Source organism: Lissotriton helveticus, chromosome 7, assembly GCF_964261635.1.
Source record: "Lissotriton helveticus chromosome 7, aLisHel1.1, whole genome shotgun sequence".
NCBI lineage: Eukaryota > Metazoa > Chordata > Amphibia > Caudata > Salamandridae > Lissotriton > Lissotriton helveticus.
In genome coordinates, this window is record NC_136068.1 from 1,481,381,143 (window position 1) to 1,481,394,906 (window position 13,764).

At 41.9% G+C, this 13,764-nt stretch overlaps 1 protein-coding gene across 3 annotated transcripts in view; it reads left to right on the forward strand.

Annotated features, from left to right (window-relative positions):
* Positions 1-13,465, forward strand: part of LOC144770399 (uncharacterized) — a 643,183-nt gene extending 629,718 nt beyond the window's left edge. For all 3 annotated transcript variants that reach the window (XM_078654899.1, XM_078654900.1, XM_078654898.1), the window contains exon 42: positions 9,268-13,465. In XM_078654899.1, coding sequence (XP_078511025.1) covers positions 9,268-9,415 — 148 coding nt within the window. In that variant the 3' untranslated portion in view covers positions 9,416-13,465. The remainder of the gene's footprint in view (positions 1-9,267) is intronic.
* Positions 13,466-13,764: the final 299 nt, after the last annotated feature.

Below are 13,764 nucleotides of genomic sequence, written 5' to 3' on the forward strand. Positions count from 1 at the left end.
TCAAGCAATCAGCTTGCCAGGCCATCAAAATCAAAAAGACCATCCGTTACAGAAGAGAATATTGGTGTGCGCACTAAAAAATGAAAGGTTGGGCCTCTCCTGCCATTGACTGAGGGCAGTGTTGACAAAGGAGGCATCTAAGAAATCCTGAAAGGCCATGAGGAGCAGAGTCTCCAGTACAAGGACTCTGACTTCTGAGAGAATCCATCTGCAGAGCCCCCAATGATACCGCCCCAGGACAACACTACGCTTAATGTTCCACCGTCCACCCCATCCGAGGATCTTCCCTCCAGGGTTTAACCTTAGTACCTTAATTTTTCTCTTGAAATATATTTTGAGTTTCACGAAAATCAGTCAAGGGGAGAGGGCAATTATAGGGGCTGTTCATCCACTGACCACTTTCGCTCTGTGTAATGAATCTGCCTAAAAATTTGCAGGCAGTTAGTAAGTTAAGGGCGGAAAGGGCTTTCAGGAAAAAAGGAGGGAAAAGTTAAAGGAGTAGTCAAAAATCGTTGATTTGCTAATAACTTTAGTTCCCAGATCTGCAAACAATTTGGCAGATACTTGGCATGTTTAACTTATTTATAATATGTTTAGTTGACTGCAGATCTGCCACTGGGGGTATGGTTAAAGGGGAGCAGCAAATGCTGTGGCAGCTCCACCGCTAAGGCGGAGGAGCGTCCGCCCCACTTCTTTTTAGCAGTGAAATAAAGGGAAAATAAAATGATAATAACTTGCGTTATTATCATTTTATTTTCTCCTACTTCCTCAGCTTTGCGTGCGGGGCGGGGGCAGGGGATGAGTGGTAGCATCCTCCTAAGTGTGCAATGACTGTTTGGCCGGCCCTCTCGGACCAGCCAACGGTCTTGTGCAGTTTGCATGTTCTCCATGCGGGCTGCATTACAGCCAGCGTGGAGAACATGACCGGGCTCTCAGTCAGCATCAGTGGGCGAGACACGGAGTTCAGACCATAGCAGCGTTGTGATTAGCTGGCTGGGAGCATGGGTTTGCTTCCTGTTCAGGCCAGCGAGGGCGGAATATGGAGGAGAGACGTGGCAAGGAAGCAGTGAGAAGGTACGTTTTTTATTTTATTTTTGAACACCAGCTTACCCCGTGTCCTCCCCCCGCCCTCCTATATCCGCTACCTTTGATCCGTGCTGTCCGCCCCTGAACAAATGTTCATTTGCTAATAACTTTGGCACCCTTTCACAAAGTCACACAAAATTCATCAGGAATATACATTTTCTGTTGCTTTGGCAAGTTCAGCCCAGTGAAGGCATCAAAAGTTTCGTACAGATCTAACAAGAGGGGGTAAGTTTAAAAGTGAAGGGGAGAAGGGTAATTTGATTTGCATATAACTTTAGCACCATTTGACAGATTTGCATGAAAGTTGAGATGCCAGATTTGGGTTTACAACAGGTGGTTGGCACATGGAAGGTTGGCTGACTGTGACAAACCTCTGTTCCACATGTCTGGAGGCTGTATGCATGATGGTCACAAAGTGGGTCGACACGGCTTGGTCTGCGGCCAGGCCCTGCAATCAACCTCTGCTGCCTTAAGTTAAAGGCCATGCAAAACTGAGGGGGCCTCCATCTTGATATAGACATAATCATATACTATATATTGTATATATATTGACTTGTGTTTAGTATGATTACAAAGCCGGAAAAGCACCAGAAAGAACGAAAAATAGATACAGATGTCTAATGTCTAAAATATTATAGGTCTAAAGTCTCAAAACCCCTCCTTGAGAGGAGATGAAAGGCAAGAAAAGAATCCGAAGACCGGTGAAAAGTCGATAAATAGGTTGGTGTCTGAGCATTTGGAGAAGCCACACAACACATGACATCACAGGCAAAAATGAGCCCCATCCCAAGGGCCTATGAAATCAGCTGATGAATCCATGGCAGACACCAAGTCAGACAGGAGACCAACAGATGCCAAAGCACCAAAACAAGTAAATGGCAAATGTCCTGGCGACCACGAGATTGTAAGCCCAACCCAAATTGGCAATAAGTCTGCACCGTGGACACCACAGCAATTTTTGTTATGTATGTAGAGGATGCTATTTTCTGAAAGTTTACAACATCTCTTTACTTGCTACTCAGATCACAGGTAAATAATCACCTAATTAAAAATATTGAAAAATAAGGGCCATGTTGCTAGAGTTTTTAACCCATTGATGCCTACCGACACATTTTTGTAAGTCTTTGTTCTAAAAATCTACTGAGCTAAGTAAGGCTATATTTACATGCCAAGTTTGGTGTAGTTCCATTCAGCTGTGTTTTCTGTAGCAGATGGCAAGGATTCCTGTAGGCATTAATATGGGAAAAGTTTTCCTCCCACTCCCTTGGTGTAACTGCACGAAAGTTGCCAAGCCAAATCTAAATTGGATTAACTTTTTTTTTTTTAAGTTGAATGCAGATTTGTAACATGGCGTCCAAGTTATTAGCGAAACATAAAAATGCCTTTTCAATTGATTTGTTGTCCCGTCTATTCATTGGCTATCTACATATAGTGAGGTGTGTATGGTTGATAACACGTGTGTGCAAGTCTAAAGATAAAGAGAATGAGTGAAACTGCCCTGGAGTGGATGGGATGACAAATGTATGCACTTTGTAAGAGTCCACTAGAGCATACGTTGATATAAGAATTGAATAATGTCTACAAGAATTGAATAATGTAAGGTGGATAATTTGTGAAGGAACAAACCTGCTGCTTGATATAAGGTGAATATGATGCATGAGTTTGAAACATTAAACTGTGTGAGTTAAATAACTTTGTGAAGGAGCAAAACTCCGTCATTCACTTGAGTTTCTAGGGTCTGTCAACTATCCCTACACTTAACTTCATTACATCTTCATATGTTACTCATAATAATTTTACAAATGTGTCTCTTAGCTGTGGAATGTGATGAAAACTGTCCCATTAAGACTCTTTTCTCATCTATTTTGCATTGCTTCACATCGAAGTACAGTCTGAAGTCAACTGGGTTGAAAAAGTCTAGGATCAAGCTAACTGGGTGGGGCTGCTTAACCTGCTTTCATTATTTCAAATCTTGTTCGCCATACTGTTAGTGAAGAAGCCAGTGATGAAACACTACTGCATCATTAAGAACAGCATTTGCATCTGTTTTCTTCCGTTTCATCTCTGTATGTTTTTTCCACTCAAGCAAATTGCTTTCAGCTGCATTGAATTATATATTAACAAAGTACATTTTTTAGGAGCTGTCTGGGGATAGTTCGACCGGAGATTAGAATATGCTTAAAAGGAAGTGCCTTGTGTTGGGGTTGCATTAGTCCCATAAGGCCTACAGATGGACAGTAGAGTTGAGCAGAAAAACACTTACAACAAATAGGAGAGGAGCTGAGCCTAAACTTGAGAAGCCATAAGTAAGAAAACAAAAAGTGGAAAGAAAATAGAGAAAGCAGGAGAACCAGAAGCACAATGCATTATAGAAGCAACACAGTGAAGACTAAAGCAGGAGAACCAGAAGCAGAATACATTGTAGAAGCAACACGGCGAAGATGAAGCAGGAGAACCAGAAGCACAATGCATTATAGAAGGAACACAGCGAAGACTGAAGCAGGAGAACCAGAAGCACAATGCATTATAGAAGGAACACAGCGAAGACTGAAGCAGGAGAACCAGAAGCACAATGCATTATAGAAGCAACACAGCGAAGACTAAAGCAGGAGAACCAGAAGCACAATACATTATAGAAGGAGCACAGCGAAAACTGAAGTAGGAGAAGGAACACAGCGAAGACTGAAGTAGGAGAACCAGAAGCACAATGCATTATAGAAGGAACACAGCGAAGACTGAAGCAGGAGAACCAGAAGCACAATGCATTATAGAAGGAACACAGCGAAGACTGAAGCAGGAGAACCAGAAGCACAATGCGTTATAGAAGGAACACAGCGAAGACCGAAGGAGGAGAACCAGAAGCACAATGCATTATAGAAGGAACACAGCGAAGACTGAAGCAGGAGAACCAGAAGCACAATACATTATAGAAGGAACACAGCGAAGACTGAAGTAGGAGAAGGAACACAGCGAAGACTGAAGTAGGAGAACCAGAAGCACAATGCATTATAGAAGGAACACAGCGAAGACTGAAGCAGGAGAACCAGAAGCACAATGCATTATAGAAGGAACACAGCGAAGACTGAAGCAGGAGAACCAGAAGCACAATGCATTATAGAAGCAACACAGCGAAGACTAAAGCAGGAGAACCAGAAGCACAATACATTATAGAAGGAACACAGCGAAGACTGAAGTAGGAGAAGGAATACAGCGAAGACTGAAGTAGGAGAACCAGAAGCACAATGCATTATAGAAGGAACACAGCGAAGACTGAAGCAGGAGAACCAGAAGCACAATACATTATAGAAGGAACACAGCGAAGACCGAAGGAGGAGAACCAGGAGCACAATGCATTATAGAAGGAACACAGCGAAGAAGGAAGCAGGAGAACCAGAAGCACAATACATTATAGAAGGAATACAGCGAAGACTGAAGCAGGAGAACCAGAAGCACAATGCATTATAGAAGGAATACAGAGAAGACTGAAGCAGGAGAACCAGAAGCACAATACATTATAGAAGGAATACAGCGAAGACTGAAGCAGGAGAACCAGAAGCACAATGCATTATAGAAGGAATACAGTGAAGACTAAAGCAGGAGAACCAGAAGCACAATGCATTATAGAAGGAATACAGCGAAGACTAAAGCAGGAGAACCAGAAGCACAATGCATTATAGAAGGAATACAGCGAAGACTAAAGCAGGAGAACCAGAAGCACAATACATTATGGAAGGAATACAGTGAAGACTGAAGCAGGAGAACCCGAAGCACAATGCATTATAGAAGGAATACAGTGAAGACTAAAGCAGGAGAACCAGAAGCACAATACAGCGAAGACTAAAGCAGGAGAACCAGAAGCACAATACATTATAGAAGGAACACAGCGAAGACTGAAGTAGGAGAAGGAACACAGCGAAGACTGAAGTAGGAGAACCAGAAGCACAATACATTATAGAAGGAATACAGCAAAGACTGAAGCAGGAGAACCAGAAGCACAATACATTATAGAAGGAACACAGCGAAGACCGAAGCAGGAGAACGAGAAGCACAATGCATTATAGAAGGAATACAGCGAAGACTAAAGCAGGAGAACCAGAAGCACAATGCATTATAGAAGGAACACAGCGAAGACCGAAGGAGGAGAACCAGAAGCACAATGCATTATAGAAGGAACACAGCGAAGACTGAAGCAGGAGAACCAGAAGCACAATACATTATAGAAGGAACACAGCGAAGACTGAAGTAGGAGAAGGAACACAGCGAAGACTGAAGTAGGAGAACCAGAAGCACAATGCATTATAGAAGGAACACAGTGAAGACTAAAGCAGGAGAACCAGAAGCACAATACAGCGAAGACTGAAGCAGGAGAACCAGAAGCACAATACATTATAGAAGGAACACAGCGAAGACTGAAGTAGGAGAAGGAACACAGCGAAGACTGAAGTAGGAGAACCCGAAGCACAATGCATTATAGAAGGAATACAGTGAAGACTAAAACAGGAGAACCAGAAGCACAATACAGCGAAGACTGAAGCAGGAGAACCAGAAGCACAATACATTATAGAAGGAACACAGCGAAGACTGAAGTAGGACAAGGAACACAGCGAAGACTGAAGTAGGAGAACCAGAAGCACAATGCATTATAGAAGGAACACGGCGAAGACTGAAGCAGGAGAACCAGAAGCACAATACATTATAGAAGGAATACAGCGAAGACTGAAGCAGGAGAACCAGAAGCACAATACATTATAGAAGGAACACAGCGAAGACCGAAGCAGGAGAACGAGAAGCACAATGCATTATAGAAGGAATACAGCGAAGACTAAAGCAGGAGAACCAGAAGCACAATGCATTATAGAAGGAACACAGCGAAGACCGAAGGAGGAGAACCAGAAGCACAATGCATTATAGAAGGAACACAGCGAAGACTGAAGTAGGAGAAGGAACACAGCGAAGACTGAAGTAGGAGAACCAGAAGCACAATGCATTATAGAAGGAACACAGCGAAGACTGAAGTAGGAGAACCAGAAGCACAATGCATTATTGAAGGAATACAGCGAAGACTGAAGCAGGAGAACCAGAAGCACAATGCATTATAGAAGGAACACAGCGAAGACTGAAGTAGAAGGAATACAGCGAAGACTGAAGTAGGAGAACCAGAAGCACAATACATTATAGAAGGAACACAGAGAAGCCTAAAGCAGGAGAACCAGAAGCACAATGCATTATAGAAGGAATACAGTGAAGACTGAAGTAGGAGAACCAGAAGCACAATACATTATAGAAGCAACACAGTGAAGCCTAAAGCAGGAGAACCAGAAGCACAATACATTATAGAAGCAACACAGTGAAGCCTAAAGCAGGAGAACCAGAAGCACAATGCATTATAGAAGGAATACAGTGAAGACTGAAGTAGGAGAACCAGAAGCACAATACATTATAGAAGCAACACAGTGAAGACTGAAGCAGGAGAACCAGAAGCACAATGCATTATAGACGGAATACAGCGAATACTAAAGCAGGAGAACCAGAAGCACAATACAGCGAAGACTGAAGCAGGAGAACCAGAAGCACAATGCATTATAGATGGAATACAGCGAATACTAAAGCAGGAGAACCAGAAGCACAATACAGCGAAGACTGAAGCAGGAGAACCAGAAGCACAATGCATTATAGAAGGAACACAGCGAATACTAAAGCAGGAGAACCAGAAGCACAATGCAGCGAAGACTGAAGCAGGAGAACCAGAATCACAATACATTATAGAAGCAACACAGTGAAGCCTAAAGCAGGAGAACCAGAAGCACAATGCATTATAGAAGGAATACAGTGAAGACTGAAGCAGGAGAACCAGACGCACAATACATTATAGAAGCAACACAGTGAAGACTGAAGCAGGAGAACCAGAAGCACAATGCATTATAGAAGGAACACAGCGAAGACCGAAGCAGGAGAACCAGAAGCACAATACATTATAGAAGCAACACAGTGAAGACTAAAGCAGGAGAACCAGAAGCACAATGCATTATAGAAGGAATACAGCGAAGACTGAAGCAGGAGAACCAGAAGCACAATACATTATAGAAGGAACACAGCGAAGACCGAAGCAGGAGAATGAGAAGCACAATGCATTATAGAAGGAATACAGCGAAGACTAAAGCAGGAGAACCAGAAGCACAATGCATTATAGAAGGAACACAGCGAAGACCGAAGGAGGAGAACCAGAAGCACAATGCATTATAGAAGGAACACAGCGAAGACTGAAGCAGGAGAACCAGAAACACAATACATTATAGAAGGAACACAGCGAAGACTGAAGCAGGAGAACCAGAAGCACAATGCATTATAGAAGGAACACAGCGAAGACCGAAGCAGGAGAACGAGAAGCACAATGCATTATAGAAGGAATACAGCGAAGACTAAAGCAGGAGAACCAGAAGCACAATGCATTATAGAAGGAATACAGCGAAGACTAAAGCAGGAGAACCAGAAGCACAATGCATTATAGAAGGAATACAGCGAAGACTAAAGCAGGAGAACCAGAAGCACAATACATTATGGAAGGAATACAGTGAAGACTGAAGCAGGAGAACCCGAAGCACAATGCATTATAGAAGGAATACAGTGAAGACTAAAGCAGGAGAACCAGAAGCACAATACAGCGAAGACTAAAGCAGGAGAACCAGAAGCACAATACATTATAGAAGGAACACAGCGAAGACTGAAGTAGGAGAAGGAACACAGCGAAGACTGAAGTAGGAGAACCAGAAGCACAATGCATTATTGAAGGAATACAGCGAAGACTGAAGCAGGAGAACCAGAAGCACAATGCATTATAGAAGGAACACAGCGAAGACTGAAGTAGAAGGAATACAGCGAAGACTGAAGTAGGAGAACCAGAAGCACAATGCATTATTGAAGGAATACAGCGAAGACTGAAGCAGGAGAACCAGAAGCACAATGCATTATAGAAGGAACACAGCGAAGACTGAAGTAGAAGGAATACAGCGAAGACTGAAGTAGGAGAACCAGAAGCACAATACATTATAGAAGGAACACAGAGAAGCCTAAAGCAGGAGAACCAGAAGCACAATGCATTATAGAAGGAATACAGTGAAGACTGAAGTAGGAGAACCAGAAGCACAATACATTATAGAAGCAACACAGTGAAGCCTAAAGCAGGAGAACCAGAAGCAGAATACATTGTAGAAGCAACACGGCGAAGATGAAGCAGGAGAACCAGAAGCACAATGCATTATAGAAGGAACACAGCGAAGACTGAAGCAGGAGAACCAGAAGCACAATGCATTATAGAAGCAACACAGCGAAGACCGAAGCAGGAGAACCAGAAGCACAATGCATTATAGAAGGAATACAGTGAAGACTGAAGCAGGAGAACCAGAAGCACAATACATTATAGAAGCAACACAGTGAAGACTGAAGCAGGAGAACCAGAAGCACAATGCATTATAGAAGGAACACAGCGAAGACCGAAGCAGGAGAACCAGAAGCACAATACATTATAGAAGCAACACAGTGAAGACTAAAGCAGGAGAACCAGAAGCACAATGCATTATAGAAGGAACACAGCGAAGACCGAAGCAGGAGAACCAGAAGCAGAATACATTGTAGAAGGAATACAGTGAATACTAAAGCAGGAGAACCAGAAGCAGAATACATTGTAGAAGCAACACGGCGAAGATGAAGCAGGAGAGCCAGAAGCAGATGAGCTCATACAAAAGCAGGAGAGAAAATGGAATGCATTGTGTCTAGACTACAGCATGAGAACCCAATGTACACTCAAAGGTGGAAGGTAGAAAAGCTAGACTCGAGCAGGAGAATCAGAAGTACAGGCAGATGTGGGAAGCATATGGTCCGGATCCAAACAGGAGAACCAGAAATAGAACCAGTGGAGGAAGGAGTAGTGCATAGGATAAAGTAGGAAAACATCAAGTACAATAATGTTTTTTTATACTTGGAGATTAACTAAACTACAGATGACGAGTGAAATGGGCAGCAGTAAAATACTTACTAAAACCAATACATATAGGTGTAAGCAATAATGAGTGCCTCTAAAACCCGTTTTAGATGTACTTGAATTTAACCAGAACTTCTCCAGCTAAGTATAAACAATACATGCATTTTAGCATTAATGTCAGTCTCCATGTATTTTCTTTCTAGGAGAGCACCACTGCAACTTACCACTCGAACTATTCGCCAAGTAATCCGCCTAGAGGGAGTGTCCGACGAGGAGACAGAAGATCATGAGGGCGACGCCTCTTCAAACCATCACCAGTCCCCACAGCACCCACCTGCGCAGTCAGAGTGACCAGCCTATGAAGGGAGGCCGAGGGTGACCTCTTTCCCGGATGATGCACACGGGGATGTTGGACTATTTCAAAAAGAACACAAAGCTGTAGATGGGGAAAGTCTGGCATAAGGAATAGGTCACTCATTCGTGGACTCTGGGGTTGAGTAGAAGACTCTAGAAATGCCCCCAGTATTCAAGCACACATACACATACGAACACAGACATAAACACAAACCACTGTCCATACACAACAACTTAGCCACCGATGTCATACATAGAGCACTTTACAAGGAGTGGCCCCATCTGTGACTGTGGATGGATCCTTTATTGCACCCCCTTAAGCAAAATGACAAACATCACAATGAGACACTAGCAGGGGTGGGAGATTCAACTCCCTCCCTCTGCCAATCAGGGGTAGGATGAATAGCTGGAACAGGGTGCCTTATCTCTGCCCAGTTCCTGGGGACACTACACTCTTAACAGACAATTCGTATACACAGTTGGTCTGCAGTATATTTTTAATCATGCATTTTTGCTCAAGCAACATTTATGGGCAATTTGGATTTCGTAAATTACAAATTACTCCAGCCACCAGGGTTGTGTAAGGCTGCGCCTGTTTACTCCTGCACGCTCTTTTACTATTTTAATTGACTTTTTTTGCTTCTCGTATTATTACTATTTTATCTTTGCCGCAATGTTAAATAATTCATGAAGGGATAAGAAGAAAACATGGCTGGCCCCTGTACAACCTGATGTAGGTAGTTCTCTTGTTGGTTGCTTCGTTTTTAACAAACGTTTGTTTAATTGGCATTTCTGGACAATCATGAATATTGTCAATGCTAGGTGTACAGATCCTGAGATGCACAACCAAATAGCAGATCAGCAGCATCACTGTGCCCAGTAGTTGGAACGTCTTCAGAGACCACCCAAGTGATTTAGTAGTGCATTGGGCCATCTTGGTGAAGCTGTGTTGTCAACCACCATCACCTTTGAACTTCACAGTTTCCTTTTCAGTGCACGTCTGTGTTCGACATGCTGGTGCAAAATATCCTTACACCTTCCAATCATCGGCCTTATTTCCCTAGTTTGTGTTTATTCTGGAATTTGTTTTGTCTAGTTTTTGTTGGTCTGATTTCTTAGTCTTGTACTGATTCTTTTCTTATCTCTCCGTGCCCATTCTTTTTATTTTTGTATGTTGAACTCTACTGTGGTCATTGAGGAGACTAGCATTTTTTAGCTTAGCACAGCCTGAGATAACTCTTAAAAATTGGCTGACGTCATTGTATTGATATTGCTGAAGGTACCGCAGTGCTGTTCCACTTTGCGGGCTTAGTGTTGCTGTGTAAGGTGCAGAAACGCAACACTCCTCTATCAAGAGGCAGGAAAGTATTGTCTTTCAACTTGTATCTCCTCCTCACACGTTCTATTTGCAGAAGCCAAGTAGCTCATTTTGGTAGATCTGGAATGCTGGTCAGTCGGGTACCAGAGCCCTTCTGCTTTGTCAGTTTCAAACACGTGTGTAGGTGGTGACCAGAAGTGGGCAACCACGACATTTGCACAGGAAAAATGAAGCCATGAAAGTGTGTATTCAGTATTTTTCACTTTTTTGTCCTAATGTCTGTCTAGAGGAATTGTAAGACGTACCTTTCTTATGTATCATGTGCTCCTGTGTTATCATGTTTAGCATTCTGGATTCTGTTTCTAATTTCTTAGCTTTGTATTTAAAAAGATAATAATTGTTCTCTCAGATGCCTGGCAGCATATATATGGTTTATATTCCCCAAGGTCATTCAGTCCATAGTTTGTGTGTTCTGTTTTTACCAGTGGTTGACACCTGGCCATCCAAGCTGCTCTGGATGCTACCACTATTTTCATTATAAAACCCTAATCATTGTGTATTTATATACACTAACCTGTTACAGACGATAGTTCTTCTTCCTCAGATTGTTTATCTGAAGCAGACTATTTTCTAAAGAAAAGTCAAGTATACACGTGAAGTAAAAATATTTCTTTATCTGTTGTCCAAAATGACCGCTGAGTTGTTGTTTGTATCAGCAAATGTGATAAATGGTCTATTTAACACTTCCGCATGACCTGGGGTTTGCAAATAGGGGTGGGCGGAATTTGCGTAATTGCGTTATGCAAATGTCCGTAAAACGGTAAAAATCTCAGCAAACTCGCAGAATTGCTTGTTCGTGATGCTTTTTTCCTGTATGCAATCACTGTTTGCGTGCTCGGGGGGTAATATCTTGCGAACACGCATTTTGAGAACGCGAACAAGCAAAAATTTCGCGAAGTTGCGGAACGCAGAATTTTGGCCAATTTTGCGTTCTCCACGGAACGCGAAATTACCCAAATTCCGCGAGCGGAACGGAATTTACTGCCCAGGCCTATTTGCAAACACCTATTTTAACGCGTAGCATTCTAGATTCTGTTAGTAGAAAATAGTCTCCAAGTTTTTTAGTGTGCCCTCCATTTGCGACTGACTCGTCCGTGAAGCGATCTCGATACGCAGGCACATTACAACAAGATCCGTCTTTGATGTTTGTCCTGCATTCTTCAGCGAATGGGCGTGCCTTGGACACGGGGTGGAAGTGTTCCATAAATCACCTGTCACACTTGCGTCTACAAACGATTTCTCGGCTTTCAACAGGAATAATTGGTGCAGTGTGCATTGAATCTTATTAAGTGTCAATCCATTTGTGACATTCTGGGCCACCCAGAAGGATCTACAAAGTACCTCGAAACCACTAACCACAAAATAACCCGAACGATTGGGGCGGAACCTGCTGCAGAGTCTGAACAGAGCACTTTCTACTTGATGTGTAATCTAACCAGATGCGATGGTGAATTTTCATTTCGTGATGAAAGTGAAAAATGAAAGGATTAACTCAGAGGATGTTTCCCCCAATACCAAGATGTAAGACCTAAAACAATTGCGGTATTTTAGATTAAACAATCTCACATACCTGTGAGATATATACTGCTGTGGGTGAATGCACTTGTTGCAGAGATCTTTGTGCAACTCTTGGATCAGAAGTTCAGATGCCACTGGATTGATTTATCCTTTGATCCTTCATAATTTGTGAAAACTGTTACTGTTCTTTTCAGCTGTAATGTCTGTCATTTCCATGAAACAGTTCACTGTAACAGAATACATAGCCACTATCTTTTCTCGGTCTTTATGACTATATTAAAAAGTGTAAGGGATGCCATGACTGTGCTAAATAAAACAATACTGAAATACAAATTGTTATTAAACACGTGCAGTAGTTAGATACTGCTCCTCTATGCCTTTGATAAAATCGGGAGCCCCCTAAGGTGGCTTGCATAAGGGATAACCAGATCCAATGTTTCATAGTCCCTGCTGGTGTTTTTTAAAAAAAAAATTATTTCATTTTCTTTTGAAAAATCCCTCTGTCCAAGTCTTTATCCATATTTTTTTATCAATTTTAAGTGATTGTAGTTGTGATGGTCCCTGAGATCAGTAATGAAAAACTCATTATTTTCTAATTTACCTCATCTGTTTTTTTCTGAAATCTGCTCATGGCATGACCCTCGAAGACCAGTGGACAGTTATGCAGTATAACACACAGTTAATTATAATCGCAAAACTCCAGAAGCGCATCCTTCTTTTCAAATTTTTACTCTTAACATTTATTCCGCAGAGGAAGTTGGTTCGCAAAACTTTGGCAGAGGATAAAAACAGAAGTCCTACAAACGACACTTGTTTAGATGCACTCTTCGTATTTATTTTGAATGTGTAGTCTGTGTTGATTAACTCTCAGCAGTTTTCCGAAAACTTGGAACTTACGGAGATAGTTCTTTCCTCGTAATTTCAAATGTGTTTTTATACCTAAAAAAAATGCCAATATATGTAACATGTTTGAGTGTTGGGTTTCCTCTAAAATTTGACTGCACTCTGCAACACACTTTCCTATCCATTTAAATGTTAACTATGGCACTACCCAAAGAGTACTCCTGGCATTTTTATTCTTCACTTCTGTTATGCATTTGATCATAATATTGAATTCCTGCTAAATGTTTCTATAAAAAACTTCAATGTTATTTCTTTGTGATTTTATTTGCTACTGAAGACAAAACGCAAATGCACCCTCCCACTCCAATCAGTAATTGGTTATACTAGTGATATTGACACATTTTTGGCAGGAGAGTATAACTTCTCTGAGTTTGGGGTCTGCATAGTGTTTTTTTAATTGACGGGTGGCAAGTTTTTGAAAAAGTTTTAGATTGAGTTTTTACATGAACATTGTGACTTTACTAATGAGTTAATTATTGCATGCTCCTCATTTTCACAATTTTGTATGTGAGAAATATGGCTTACCTTTCATTGAAAGCCCTGAAGC